The 14,571-nt window shown below is 48.3% G+C and overlaps 1 protein-coding gene across 1 annotated transcript in view; it reads left to right on the forward strand.

Moving 5' to 3' along the window:
• Positions 1 to 13,742, forward strand: part of CHMP4B (charged multivesicular body protein 4B) — a 44,771-nt gene extending 31,029 nt beyond the window's left edge. The window contains exons 2-5 of the mRNA NM_001128506.1: positions 8,432 to 8,609; positions 10,422 to 10,536; positions 11,563 to 11,689; positions 12,869 to 13,742. Of these exons, the coding sequence (NP_001121978.1) occupies positions 8,432 to 8,609; positions 10,422 to 10,536; positions 11,563 to 11,689; positions 12,869 to 12,933 (485 nt within the window). The 3' untranslated portion in view covers positions 12,934 to 13,742. The remainder of the gene's footprint in view (positions 1 to 8,431; positions 8,610 to 10,421; positions 10,537 to 11,562; positions 11,690 to 12,868) is intronic.
• The last annotated feature ends 829 nt before the right edge of the window (positions 13,743 to 14,571 follow it).

Here is a 14,571-nt window from a genome sequence, read left to right on the forward strand (position 1 = left end):
GCCCTTTCGGGAACGAGGACAGAGCCACACAGGCCTTTGCACTGTTCCCCTGGGTGAGCCCGAGTCCCCTTGGCCATTTCCTTTTCCTGCTATGGCTCTGGCCACTCAGACTGGCTCACTCTGGAATAATCTGTTGATCTCTGTCACTTCCTTACATAGTCACAGGGAGGTCCTAGGCTCATTGTCCCTTAAACAAGCCCCAGACCCCTTGGGTTTTGTGTGTGTGTGTCTGTATTTTTTTCAGCCATGCCACGTGGCATGTGGGATCTTAGTTCCCCAACCAGGGATTGACCTCGGCCAGGGATTACAGTGGAAGCACAGAGTCTTAATGACTGCCAGACAAGTCCTGGACCCTTTGGTTTTAAAGTCCTAGGCATTCCAATGGGGATTAGTTAACATGGACAAAAAAAGTGGACAAGTGACAGGAATTTGAGAAGCTTTACCAAGTTCTTATAGATGTGGCCTCTAGGTCTTCTAGAAAAAGAGGGAAGGTCATTTTAGGTCTTGGAAAAGATCTGGAGGCCATTACAGAGTGAGAAGACAGAGGGCTCAGCCCACTGGCCTCAGAAGAAATGACTGGGTATTTTGGAGTGCCCCCTGCTCGCCTTATCTCAGTACTGTTAGGGCCTCAGAGATGCAGATTCCACCCTTGAGAACCTTGTGGTCTAGCGAAGAGATAGGGCAGACACAAGGAAAGAAGGCATTTATTCTTTAACTACAAACTCCCTAACTATGTAGAACTGTCATCCTAAATGCAGAGGGGCCGATTAAATGTTTATGTTTTATCACTTGTACGTCTAGCCAATTTAAAATCCACTAGAAAATTTTTTTTCTTTTTTTTTTTAGTCAGAGGCTTTTACTGCCTGCTTGCATGGATTACCAATTAGTCAAGAGTTTCTGGGCAGACTGAGCTGCCCCGTGGTGCCAGACTGCTGGCTTGGAGCCTCAGTTGGGTGAGGAGGCACAGAGGCACTCAGATCCCCAGACTCAGGCAGGAGCAGGCCAGCTGGAGCAGGGTCGACTTTCCTCCGTGGAGTAAAAACATGCCCTCTGCAGATAGGCTGCCTGGCACTGATCCCATGCTTGCCACTGCTTAACTATAACTCCAGCAGGCGATAAACTCTTTGAGCCTCAATTTCCTGATCCTGAGATGGGACACTACTGTACCTACCTATGGCGTAGGGTTTTCTGGGGGGGAGGCCAGTCAACACGTAAAGCACAAGCTGTGGTGCCTGGCGGCCAAGAAACCTCTCATAAGTGTTAGCTGCTGTTATGTATCTCTCTCACTGGGCCACAGCTGTATACTCTTTCTTGAAGAGACATGCTGGGCTGGGGGAAGGACACGAAGATACAGAGCTCGTCAGAATTCAGGACACAGGCAAGGAGAGAGGGGAGCCGATGAGGGAAAAATGGGCAAGATGGAGAGAATGCTCACAATTGTCAAGCATTTCCTTTTCTTTTTTTAAAAAATGTTTGTTTGTGTGCACCAGATCTTAGTTGTAGCACGGGGGATCTTCGCTCTTTCTTGCACCACACTAACTCTTAATTGTTGCGTGTGGGATCTAGTTCCCTGACCAGGGATTGAATCCAGACCCCTGTGTGGGGAGCGAGGAGTCTTAGCCACTGGACCACCAGGGAAGTCCCTCAAGTAGTTTCAAAGGGTTTATCTTTCTTACCTGTCCTTGGGGTAGCCATATTGCTCCTGTTTATTAATGTTTGATGAAGAGGTGAAATAACTTACCCACGGCCAGGATTCTGACACCAAGCCCTGTGCTCTTTCCTCTGTGCCTCGGTGCTGGTACAGGTCAACCAAGGTTGTTGATATTTGAGTTGACTGCATCATCAAGGTGGCTTGAAACTGTTTTTTTCCCAAGCTGTTTTTGGGGCGGAGGGCAGGGAGTCATAATGGTATTGATTCTTTTTCTACTAAGATAGGCTCTGAGAAGTCCTGCAGTTAGTAATACCAGCGATGGACATGGACTAAACATGTACACATGTCTGGCCCAGTGCCAGGAGCTTCACGTACGTGTCTCATTTTCATCCTCACAGTAACTGTGAGGTGAGTTTATTATTATCTGAGGATTAATGAGGTGGATTTGCTTAGGGTTTACTTGATAGTGGAGCTGAAACTCATAGCTGGACAACTGGGACTCCCTTAGTGACCACTGTAATTTGATGTGACCTTGCGTTTCCTGGGCTTATATGAACTTGTCTTATCTTCCTTTTACAGAACGTACATCCTGTGTGTTGTTTAAATGATTTTGGAGCAGTTTGTCATTCTGTTAGATTGTTAACTGAGTGGGGGCTTATTTCTTTCAGCTTTGTCCGTGTTAACAGATAAGAGGCTTTTTTTTTCTTTCTCTCTAGCATTTTCCCTCACGAGGAGTGCTGTACTCCCTGTGTGTTTGCTGATGAAGTCAGCAGGGTTTCAGACTCTGCTTTCCTGGTCATACACAAGTACTTATTTTACCATCGCTAAATGGAGTGCATTAGCTCCAGGCCACGGAGAGCAAATTAGAGGAACTGGGAGATAGATCACAGAGAAGGAGGCTGCTCTGAAAAATGCTGTTCTGCACCTCCAGCCTGAATGCTCCAGCTGTGGGGGGTGAACACAGCACGTCAGGGACCGCAGTCCAAGGCTGCGGCAGGTGAGGCCCTCTCTTCTGCAGGTGAGCCTGGGACACTGAGTAACGGTGAGCACAAGACCAACCGTCTGGGCTTAAAGGTCCTTTGTAGTTTGGAAGCCCTTCCTGTAGGTTCCTGCCACCTTTATACAGAGTAGAAAACTGAGAGCCCAGCCCACCCCTGCCTTCTGAAGCTGCGGGCAACTGTTCTAGGGAATGTCCTCTGGAACAAAAGCACCTCTTTTCCATTCATTTTTTTCTTCCATCTGGGGACTTAGGAAAGCATATTGGGTAGCTTCCTGGTTCTTTTGTGCATTAGTGTGAGCTTTTAATGGAGTTTGCAAAAGGGAGAGTTTGAGATTGGCTGAAAGAGCATTAGGAGACTGTTTTCCTAATGGCAAAGGAACTGCTGGTTTATTTATAATGACTTACTTTGGAGATAACAGAGTTGAGGTGGTGGAAAGAGCCCTGGGCTGCAGACCGGGGTTCTAGTCCTGATTCTTCCTCTAACTCACTGTGGGGTCCTGGCAGGCTGTGTCGCCTTTTCTGGGCATCGTTTTTTCTCAGTTTCTAATGAAATAGATTGGACTTTAGGGTCTCTGAGAATCCTTCAGGTCCCTCAGCCTTTGATGCTAAGATTGTAACTCTTATTTGGTCAGGATTTGGTGGGACGTCCAGTGCCATGTGGTGCAAGGATGCGTGCGAATAGCCATCTCTCCAGGAGGATGGTTTCTTTGACATTGGTGGGCTTGTAGTTTTGACTTGGGTCTTTTCTTGCCCACATACACAGGGCGGATGACAGGCAACCCCAGCAAAGCAACTAGTGGCTTGAGGGCTGGGTGTGCTTCTCTTGGCTGAGGGCACCTTGAACGTATGAGGTTTACTCATGGGCAAAAAGAGCAGGGAGTGAGCATCTGACTAATTGCTGGAGGTGGGCAAGGCAGGGTTTCTGCAGCTTCACCAGCTCGCTGCCCACCAGTAGCCCTGCCATGACCGAGCTGCTGAGGGTTCTTCAGAATTCTCACTTAGCATTACGTGTGTGGCTACTGGTTTACGTTTGTGTTTTTTGTGTAGTTCATGCTGAGAGTGGGAAAGGACCAGCCCTCGCCTCCTCTCCCAGCTCTTGGACCTTCTGCTGCATGAATTCAGTTGTAGAATTTTGAGTCTTTGAAAGGACTCTAAACATCATCATTCATTCAGTGAGAGGCTATCACCGCACCCTCCTTCTCCCCAATGCCTGAATCTCAGTGTACTAATCTCAGTCATTAGTATACAGTTATGACATCTTAGCATCTGTTGAGATACCCTGGGCTAATGGCCCCGATTCTGAATGCCCCCAGATCAGGGCAGGCAAACTTTCCCTCCTTGGCAACTCTTCAAAGAGAAGTCATGTCTGCCTTTGTTGAGGAGAAAGGAACATCCCACCTGGTGGTTGTGTTGAACTGATGTGTTCTTTGAGAATGGTTTCTGTCCAGTCACTAACAGATGCCTTGCAGAAGGAGTTTCTTGTCCTGGGTGAATGTCTTTTCCACTGATCTCTGCTTCTTTGGGTATCTCTTCTGTATTTTTTCTTCAAATAGCTGTCTTTAGAGTGTCTAATGAAGCAACTGTCTGGAGACCAATGTTTATTTCAACATGGTTGGAGTTGTTTTTGCTTCAGCTTTCAGAGCCAATAAAGCTGGTTATTAGATTCTGTAATTGCTGCTGTAATTACTCTCTTGGAACCAGCAAAGGCATAATTAAATATGGAGATTCCAAAGACTATTTTTTTCCAGCTAAAAGCAGCCTTTTAAACTTCTGTTGGCCTGGGTTAGACTTCAGTCATTAAAGCATCGTGTTTATGAATGACATGGGGTGCGGGTTCTTTGGCAGAAAAGGGTCTATTTGGATACCTCTTCTTTGAACACTTGGTTTGGATGTTGACCTTGTTAACTCCCTGTACTTGTTTTTATCTTTTTTTCCCCTTTTACCCCAGTTTTATTGAGATATAATTGACATATAATATGTTATTTTTAGGTGCACAACCCAATGATTTAATATATGTGTATATTGTGAAATAATTATCAAAATACACTTAGTTAACGTGCATCACCTCACATGATTACGTTGTTTTAAACCTCGTAATGAGAACTCAGTACTTGTTTTTTTAACTCAGGAATTTGGAGAAGCATAAGTAAGGCAAGACATATGTAAAACATTGAGTCTGACCCTTTAGGCTTTGGCTCTATAGAAGCAAATTTTTGTGGTCAGCAATAAGCTTGGAGTGGAGATTGTTTACTTGAAGTGGAACGGTGTGCAGGAAGTGTGGCATGTTACTAGTTTATTTTGCCCTGAGTTACACTTCACCATGTGCCACACGTTTAGACATGGGGCAGATGGTGAAGGAGGGCTGGGTCGAGTGCTGTGAATATTTATGTTTACACATAATCTTGCAGCCCAAAGGCTGGCCCCATGTCTCATTTCAAGGTTACTCTGCTGGTGAACCATGTATGGAGGGGGAAATTAATCACATACCCTTTCTTTTTAGGGTTGAGAAATAGAACAGGAGTTACATTGGGGTAAACAAATGGACTGTCTCTGCCAGAAACCATTCTGGAGATTTCTGTGCAAAAAGGTGGAGAGACCATGTGAACCCTGCAGGTTGGAGGGGGAGCCCTAAAGGCTTCTAGCTCAGAACCTTTTCCTCCCTTCAGGGCACACCTCTTGGCAAGGACAGAGGGGAAGGGCAAGCACTTGCCAAAGTTCCTGTTTCATGGGTCAGGACAAATGCAGGGAAAGAATCCTGCCAGATGACTGTTATCTTTTCTCTGTTGAATCAGAGATTCACAGGAGATAAAATATGGGTGTACCCTATATGAGGAACCTTGCAGAGAATATATGAAGAACTTAAAATAGGTGAAATTGGAGATTCAGTTTAATATAATTAAGCATAGTGTGTCCCAGGCATTGTGCTGGATGATGGCTTGTAAAGATGCGTAATATAAACATTATTTCATTCATGGGGGTCTCTGGCTTACCCCCCTGATATGTTTGGGTATTTGCTTCCAGATAATTTATTGCCTGGGGGATTTTAGCAGTGGGGTGCAGATCAGAGAAATGGAAGACTGGCTTACAAGGAGTCCCTGCCAATTGAAAATGTATTAGAGAAAAAGTTAAAGCAGTTCTAAATATGCTGTGATGTTAACAGGGAAAGAATAAATTTGGTTTTAAAAGTCAGAACACAGCTGACTGTAAAATCACGGCTCCTACTGTACTCAGGACACTGAGAAACAGAGCAGATGTCATCTCGCTGTTTGTTCTTAAGAACCATCCCCGTGTCGCTTACCATCGTCCGGAGCCTGTGTGGGAAGCAGGGTCCTGGGGGTTCACACAGGCCAGTGGTTGAGCCCTCTGCTCCTCTCATACCAGCCAGCTGACTCGGTTGAGCCACTCCACCTTTCTGATCTGTCTGATCTGTGTCCCAGGACTTTGCGGAAGGATTAAATGAGGAGGCGGATGGTATTACACAGCAGGCGCTCAGAACACCTGTTGAATTTCAACTGATGAACAAGTTCTAGGCTGGGCTATGTGAAGGTGGTGAGGGCAGCTGAGGAGGGCCTGGGAAGGGGGCACGTATGGGGTGTTGACCTGAGGTTTGAGAATCACTTGTTGATTGGGGTGTGTCTGAGCCAGTTTCAGCACCAGGGAGTCAGGAGGAAGCAATGACAGGCCCTGACCTGGCATTGTACAACAGGACACTCCCAGGGTATCGTCCCTGTGCCTCGATGGTCAGTGGCAAAGGGATCCGAACCTGGGTCTGGGGCTTCCAGAACCTGTTCCAAGGCGAGCATCCAAGTCCATTGCCGGCCTCGTTAAACCACTCAGAGGCTTTGTCCTGCAGGCAGAGGGAGCGATTGAGGGTTCTTAAGCAGAGGAATGACATGATTGGATTTGTGTTCCCTCTTCTGTGATCCCCAGTTCCCTTGACGCTCCCTGCTAGACTGGACTGCACCTCCGCGGCAGGGTCCTGCCCGGTTTGTTTAGTGGGGGCGTAGCAGTTAGCGTGGCAGCCCATGACTGTGGAGTTCCATACCTGGCTTAATCTACTCTCTGCCGACTACCACCTGGTAACCTGAGTTACCTCTCTGAACCTGTTTCCTCCTCTGATAAAGAGTGGTCATTTCTGCTTTAAAGGGTTGCTGTTGTGAGGTAATTACTTGGCAGGCGTGGCTTAGGACTAGCAGAAGGCGCAGGCATTCAGTAAAGGGTCTTGGGGACATCTAGATGTGACTGCAGGTTGAATTTCTTACCGTCATAGGCTGTTCTGACCATTCACACCAGGATAGAGAAGTAACAAGTGGAATGGCTTTTCAGCTTTTAATGAGGCACATTTCATTGTTCTTTGGATTTTTTGCAGTGTTTCTTTAGCCTGCTTTATCCTTTGGCTGGAGGAATTTTCCTGGGGGTTTTGTCTGCTGCTTTTGGAAGAACTGTGGACTTAAGGATTGCTTACATGCAAACCAAGGCCCTTTTCCCTTGGCAGATGGTTTTCAGGGGGCAGTCCTAGGCTCACAGGGCACTTTAGTGGAAGGAGTGCAGGACCAATTCAGGTGACATGTGGAGAAACCACAGCCCTGTTGGGCAGGTGATTAGCCGTGGCCAGCAGCCTGCAGAGCTTGGGGACACAGCGGGCACAAGTGCACGAGTGTATGTGTCTACATACATATGTGAGGCTGGTGCTGTCCAGGCCAAGGCAGGTGCCAGGCAGCTTCCCTGACCCATCATTCCGTCTGCTTGAGTCTGTGCAGAGCCTCCTTCCTGCGCTTTATGCTCCGCTAAGATACTTTTCAGCGTAAAGAGGGGAACTAAAATAGTAAGGAGAGGGAAGCCTGGGCTTTGAGTAGGGAGGTGTGGTTTGGCCCTTGCTCTGCTACCAGTTTGCCTTGACCAAAGTGCTCACCCTGACTGGATCTTAAGACAAGGTGATCGCTGCAGCCTTAACACGCTGGGAGGCCAAGAGAGGTGGTGGCATTGATTTGACCCAGTGGTCAGACTCTAGATGAGGCCCCGACAGGGAATTCTGTCTTTATTTCAGTTGCTCAGTCCTTTCTATGATAGAGAATGCTGTAGTTACCATCTTCAGGCATGGGGTCTTTGCTCTTGTTGAATACATTTCCAGAAGGAAATTACTGGGTCAGAGGGCAGGAACAGCATTCTGGCTGTTGCTGTGTGTTGCCACGTTACTTTTCAGAAGCACTATAACAATGTACAGTTGTGGGCTGTGTGTGAGATAGCATTTTAACCCCGAATGATCCAGTATTTGCTATAGTCATTATTTATTATTTTGTAATTTAGTTGACATAAAATGATACCTTAAAGCTGCTTTATAATAATTAGAGGGGTTTGGGGGTGTCCACCATGTTAAATGCTGTGCTAAGTGTTTGCATATATGTTATCTCATTCATATCAACCTATCAGGGAGGTTCAGCAGCTCACTGCGGCTGAGAGCTGGGGTTTCAACCTAAGGCAGTTTGACTTCAAAGCAGTCTCTTGTTTGGGGTGCCTTCCATGCTTTGATTTATGCGTGTGGTTACCAGAGAGAGTGAACTTTGGCTTAGTGCCTGGCTGCATTTTGAAGAATGTGAATTTTGTATAGTTTTCCCAGAATATTGAATATGCTGTTTGTGAAGAAGAGAGTATTAGCCCTCTGTTGTAGTGAAGCAGAAACTGAAGTGCATCCATCCCAATTAGGAAGACAACTCAGTGAACTCTAGGACGCTGCCCTGTGTCCGGGCTCTCTGAAACCCTGTTTTCTTCCCCCAATGCAGCGGCACTCCAGGCCCTGAAGCGCAAGAAGAGGTATGAAAAGCAGCTGGCGCAGATCGACGGCACGCTGTCAACAATCGAGTTCCAGCGAGAGGCCCTGGAGAATGCCAACACCAACACCGAGGTGCTCAAGAACATGGGCTATGCCGCCAAGGCCATGAAGGCTGCCCACGACAACATGTACGTGGCACCCGCTGGTGGAGGGGGCACACATGCGCAAGGGCATGCTGGCTGTGCAAGGCCTCAGTCCCAGACCCCTCCACTTATCCATTCAGGCACCCAAGTTTGTTCTAATTTTCATCTTTTCTGGAACTCTTCTGAAATGGATTATGGTGCCCTGCTACCCCTAGAAGCAGATCTGATGGAATGAAACTGTTTTCTGAGTAATTCAGGGTTATTGGAATGAATGTAGAGTTTTAAGCTGGAAAGCTTTGGCTTCTTAGAAGGTTCTCTTACCCAGGCCTCTGATCATCTAGGTGGAGAAGTTTGTCCCAGGGAGGGGAGGTGACTTGCCCTGGGCTATGGGGAAACTTGAATAGAACTGGGATTAGAATCAGTTCCTGTGACTTTCTCCTGAAGCTGTCAGGGGCCCTGAAAGGTGTGGTACAGTTGAGGGCTTTAGCTCTTTCTCTTCCTGGGTCTGTTTTTGATGGAATTTTCCCTCCTCGTCACTCTTGGGCTTTGGCTCTCATATTGACAAGTGTTCTTGACCTCTGCATTACTTCCTTTATGTAGCTGCTCTCACATCCTGTGGCCTAAAAAACCAGATAACTGAGCTGTTACATTTGTAATTAAAGGCCAGGTTGACATTAAGCCCCAAATGAGGACTTCTTCCAAATAGAACAGAATTCTGCATTTGTTTTAGTGCTTGAACTTGGCATCATATATTTGGGGGTGCTGGGAGCCCCTTTTTGCTCCTTTTGGTTCCTCAGCCATGCTCTAAAACGGGTTGGCAGAATGTGGCCTGTGGGCCCCAGGCAAGTCCCCTGCTGCCAATTTCTGTGAATAAAATTTTGTTGAAACACAGTTGTGTCCCTTAATACATACCGTCTGTGGCTGCTTTTGTGGCACACAGCAGGCTTGAATTTTTGCAACAGAGATCGTGTGGCCCACAGATTCTAAAACATTTATTACTCTTTGGGGCCCTTTACGGGAAAAGCTTGCTGATCCCTGCCCTAGAAGTGTGGGATTGTGGGAAAAGTAGCCTTCAGATAACTGAGCTACTGTCTGAGGGGATGTTCATCAGACTGAGCTTCCTGAGAGAGGTGCGTGTCCCCTTCGGGCCATGTTCTCCACAGCACAACACCTCCTAGTAAATACTGTGCTTGGAGATAACATGTGTGTATATGATATTGACTGACTGTAAGTGTTTTGGCATTAGTGACAGCACATAGGGAATACTCTGCATTGTTTGCGTTTCCTCTGGGGCCTCGTGCAGGAGCCATAGTGGATTTGTGTAGATGGGAAGGGCTGGTCACGTTGCATGGTTCTGTTGTAGGATTTGTGATTTTACCTATTGCTGTGCAGAGTTGCCCTTGAACTTGAAGAGCTGTTGATCCAGGAGTTCCCAAGTCCCACGGTCTCATCTAATATGTTTACCAGCTTGCATGAGAGACTCTCACGATGGCATCTAACTTTGCCAGCTTTATTTCCTCAGGGTGTTAGACTGGGTGACGTCTAGGGATGCTTTTGTCCTCTTGATTCTGTGATTCTCTAGTTTAAAAGAGGGGGAAGAAGACAAAGACAAAAAAGGAATTCCACGAGACTTCCCTGGTGGTCCAATGGTTAAGACACCATGCTTCCACTGCAGGGGGCTTGGGTTCGATACCTGGTCGGGGAACTAAGATTCCACACGCCACTCAGCGCAGCCAAAAAAAAAATGGAATTCCTCAGAGGGAGTGATTGTGGGGCTGGGGCTGGGCAGCAGATCCTTTTTTCTGCCTCACAGAGCCTGTGTACATAGACTTAACACAACACTCGTTTCATTTAAAGGGACATCGACAAAGTTGATGAGTTAATGCAGGACATTGCTGACCAGCAGGAACTTGCAGAAGAGATTTCAACAGCTATTTCAAAACCCGTAGGGTTTGGAGAAGAGTTTGACGAGGTGAGTGATTTCATGCCGACCACACCAGCTTCTCAGCTGATGCCCAGGCTGCCTCTGATGTGCAGTTGAGTCTTCTCCAGCAGGGAGTATGTGGTCTGGAAATCACCAGGTCTCCTCCCTCCAGAAACCTGAATGTAGACATAAGGTATGGCATGCACCCTCCCGAATTCTGGGTTTTGAGGGATGCTTTCAGTTTTGGGGGGAGCTAAGGTGGAGTAAAGGGACCTTCGTCAGGACATCTCAGCAGACTTCAGGTCAATACTGATTTCAGCAAGCAATGACCCTGCACCCTTCCATGGTGGGCCCCTGGGCTCAGAGCTGGGGCAGCCGAGGTCACCATGCCCTGAGGAATTTACAGGGTTTGCCCTCAGACAGCTCTGCTGGGAGATAAAGGTAAAACCAAGGAAGGAATGTTTGCAACTGATCCCTGAAGGATTCATCTGGAACTTGGTCAGCTACCAATTTCTGCCATAGCAATTGGAACCTTGAAGCTCTTAGGTTTTTAAAATACAGTTACAGGCTCTGTACCTCATTCTGCCTTAGATTTGAGTCCACTGAAGGTCAGGGCCTCTCCACCGAACCTAATTCTTTGTGCTGATTGCCGCCGTATAGCTGAGAAAGCAGCCTGTAGCTCCCTTGGCTCCCAGTGCCAGAGTTTCCATGTTTTCAGACTGGAGTTCGATGGACTATTCAAGTTCATTTCAATTCAGCAGACGTTCCTGAACATTCACTCAGTGCACCCAGTTCTGAGATAGAGATAGAAATGAAAACATACGACCCCTTTTCTCAAGATGCTCCCTGCCTGGTGCAGGGACCCCACATAGACATCAGTAATTGCTCGATAGTGTGCTCCGTTCACCAGTAGAAGTGTGTTTAGGATGAGTCACAGAGTGTGCACTTGGAGTCCATCAGCCCTGACCTTCTCAGAAGGGATATGTGTCCCCTGAGCCATCGGGTAGGAGGCACCACAGGAGGGGCTAGGGTTCCCCAGGGTGTCGCTCTCATTTTTGTGTTTGTGTTTCCCAGGATGAGCTCATGGCAGAATTAGAAGAACTAGAACAGGAGGAACTAGACAAGAATTTGCTGGAAATCAGTGGACCGGAAACAGTCCCTCTACCGAGTGTTCCCTCTATATCCCTACCATCAAAACCTGGTGAGTACTTCTTATCCATGGTCATGACACAGCCACGACCCATGGGGTAGGTGATCCTGTGGTCAGTTGGCTTCAGTGTGGGTCCTGAGTTGCCCAGAGTTGAGAGCCAGGTGGCATCTGTTGTGACAGCCCTGAAGACAGTGCCACCCGCTCTTTCCTCGTCTCCTAACCTTGGCGCTATTGACATAGCCAAATCATTCTTTTAGTGGGGACTAGGAGGGAGCCTGTGCTGTGCCCTGTGGATGGTGAGCAGCACCTATGGCCTCTGCCCTCTAGATGCCAGTGGCATCCGCCTCCGCAGGTTTTAACAACCAAACATGTCACCGGATTTTGCAAGATGTCTGAGGGCTGTGGGGTGGGGGAGGGGAGAAATCTCATCCGGTTGAGAGCCGCTATTTTAGAATCGCTTTCCCTGTTGTCACCAAGCAAGGTGAGAGTCCACGTCCAGGACGGCGCTTTCTCCCCGTCTGGTGTCTCGTGCAGTGCACAGCTGGGGCTCATAGGTAGCCAAAACAGCTTTGGGTTTTTTAGAGACCTTGTTTATAAATCCTTCATTTCCTTCTTTGAGCCCCTCCTCCCCCATTATTTTACCTTTGGGTAGAAGTATTCCACCCAGAACTTCTAGAAAAGGTGAAGCAGCTTGATTTGGCACGGAGAAAGAACCCAGGGAGCAGGGTGTGACCAGGCTGTGTCCTCTCATCCTCCCATAGGTCAAGGGGAAGTGGATCCTCTGGTTGAGTCTGCTGCCCAGGGTGGGGTGCGGGTCTGAAAGCTGTCCGGCCAACTGCCTGTGGTGGAGAGGCGGCTTAGGCCCTTGAGGTGGAGAGGAGTGGCTTAGACTAGAGCTCTTCTGGGTTCTTCCCACTCTCTCCCACGTTGGATGCTCTGGCCGGAGGCCACGCGTGGATCCTGATGGACTCAGTGTTGAATCCTCCCCATTTTGTCTGGCTCTGGTGTCGGGGAGGGGAGGTGCTGGAAAAGCTGTGCCTGGTTATCTGGAGTTCTGCGTTGCAGCTTTTAGGCACAGAGAGGCAGTCTGCTGATAGCCTGGAGACGCGGCGGGCTGCACGGGCAGGGCCGTTTTGTAGATACGGGGTAGCACAGCCCTGGCATCCAGCCAGAACGTGTGGAGAACACAGCGACCAGCCTTCCTAAACAGCCTTTTCTGTCTTCACACAGCCAAGAAGAAGGAAGAGGAAGACGAGGACATGAAGGAATTAGAGACCTGGGCTGGAACCATTTAACCGGTCCAGTGCGGGCTGAGCCCAGACAGACTCTGGTGGCCTGCGCAGCGGGCAGGCGCGTGCGTGTGCGGGGCAGGCCGGATGTGGTGCAGGCAGGTTCCATCGCTCTCAAATCTCCCTCCAAAGCAGTAGGGCCGCATCACTGCTCACTCCGCATAGCATGGTCTGCACCCAGCGGGACAGGTCGGGGGGAGGGGGTGGGGTGGGGTGGGGGGGAGGTGCCTGCTGTTTATAATGTTGAATTTCTGTAAAATAAACTGTATTTGCAAATCCAACATTGAGCTTCTGGACTACGCTAACTCCACTGCTGAACCTCAATGGCAAGGGTCGACCGTTTGCAGTCAGAATGACCTGAAAATGTAGCCTCTGTCCTTTTAAGTCAGCTGACTTGTCGCACATCTCTTTGTAAGACGTGTATGGTACTGGCAGAAGAGTCGTTTTTTAAAAGCCATAGGCTTTTCCTTGTCCTTAGCTGTAATAATGCATCTATTTTGGTTTCCTCGAGAGCTGTATTTCTGTCCATCACCTGTGTACTGGCCCCTGTGTTCCCCACCCTGGCCCACTCCTCACTCCCACCCCCCTGGTCTTTCTGGAGTTTGTGACACTGATTTGAAATGGATGGTGTTCTCTTGAGAGTGTGTGAGATTGTTTGAGTTAAATTCCAGCTATACATTTTTCTAACATAGCTCTAAGGTCCTTGTTGCTGTTTGTGATAACTGATAGATAACCCATTGGAAACATGTGCATACATTTATATTCAGATGAAATTATGGTTTGCACTGTCTATTAAATATCTCAATTAATTTTCATACTTTGCCTTTGTCTTTAATCAATCGATCATTGGCTTTGGGAGGTGACCCTTTCCGGGCCAGTGTGGTGTCCAGGGGAGTCTGGAAACATGGAAGACCCAAGCGTGATGTGTATCAACAATCTGAACTGAGAGCAGAGTGTGTCTTACTGGAAACATGTTTAGGTTCCAGAAGCCCTCACCTTGTTTGGGGACCCCCTGGGCACAGTTCAGGAGTAGTTGGTGCTTGAGGGGCTCCAGGGTCTTCTCTCGTTCTTCTCTGTCACGTCCATGGGCAGTGCCCGCAGGACCACAGACCCTCCACCTGTTGGAAGCATTGGTGTGCCCACTGACGAGGCCCATCTGTGTATTGAAGAAAATAGTCTTTCCTGTGGGGTGGAAGGTGTAGGGCAGTGACCGAGAATTGAGGACACAGATGCTAGTCTCAGGTCCGCTGTGACCTGCCCTGTGATTTTGACCCGGCCTCTTCCACTGTTTCTGGTCTTCTGTAGTCTTACGCTGTCTTAAGAAACTGATGAAGGGCTTCCCTGATGGCTCAGTGGTAATGCAGTGCCAATGCAGGAAACACGGGTTCAATCCTTGGTCCGGGAAAATCCCACATGCTGCGGAGCAACGAAGCCTGTGCACCACAACTATTGAGTCTGTGCTCTAGAGCCCGTGCTCCGCAACGAGGGAAGCCACGGCAATGAGAAGTCTGCACACCGCAGCTAGAGAGTAGCCCCCGGCTCGCCCCAACTAGAGAAAAGCCCATGCAGCAATGAAGACCAGCCCAGCCAAAAATCAATCAATCAAAAAAAAGAATCTGATAAACACTATGGACCCTCTCCTTC

This window comes from Bos taurus, chromosome 13, assembly GCF_002263795.3.
Source record: "Bos taurus isolate L1 Dominette 01449 registration number 42190680 breed Hereford chromosome 13, ARS-UCD2.0, whole genome shotgun sequence".
In the NCBI taxonomy this organism is placed as follows: Eukaryota; Metazoa; Chordata; class Mammalia; order Artiodactyla; family Bovidae; genus Bos; species Bos taurus.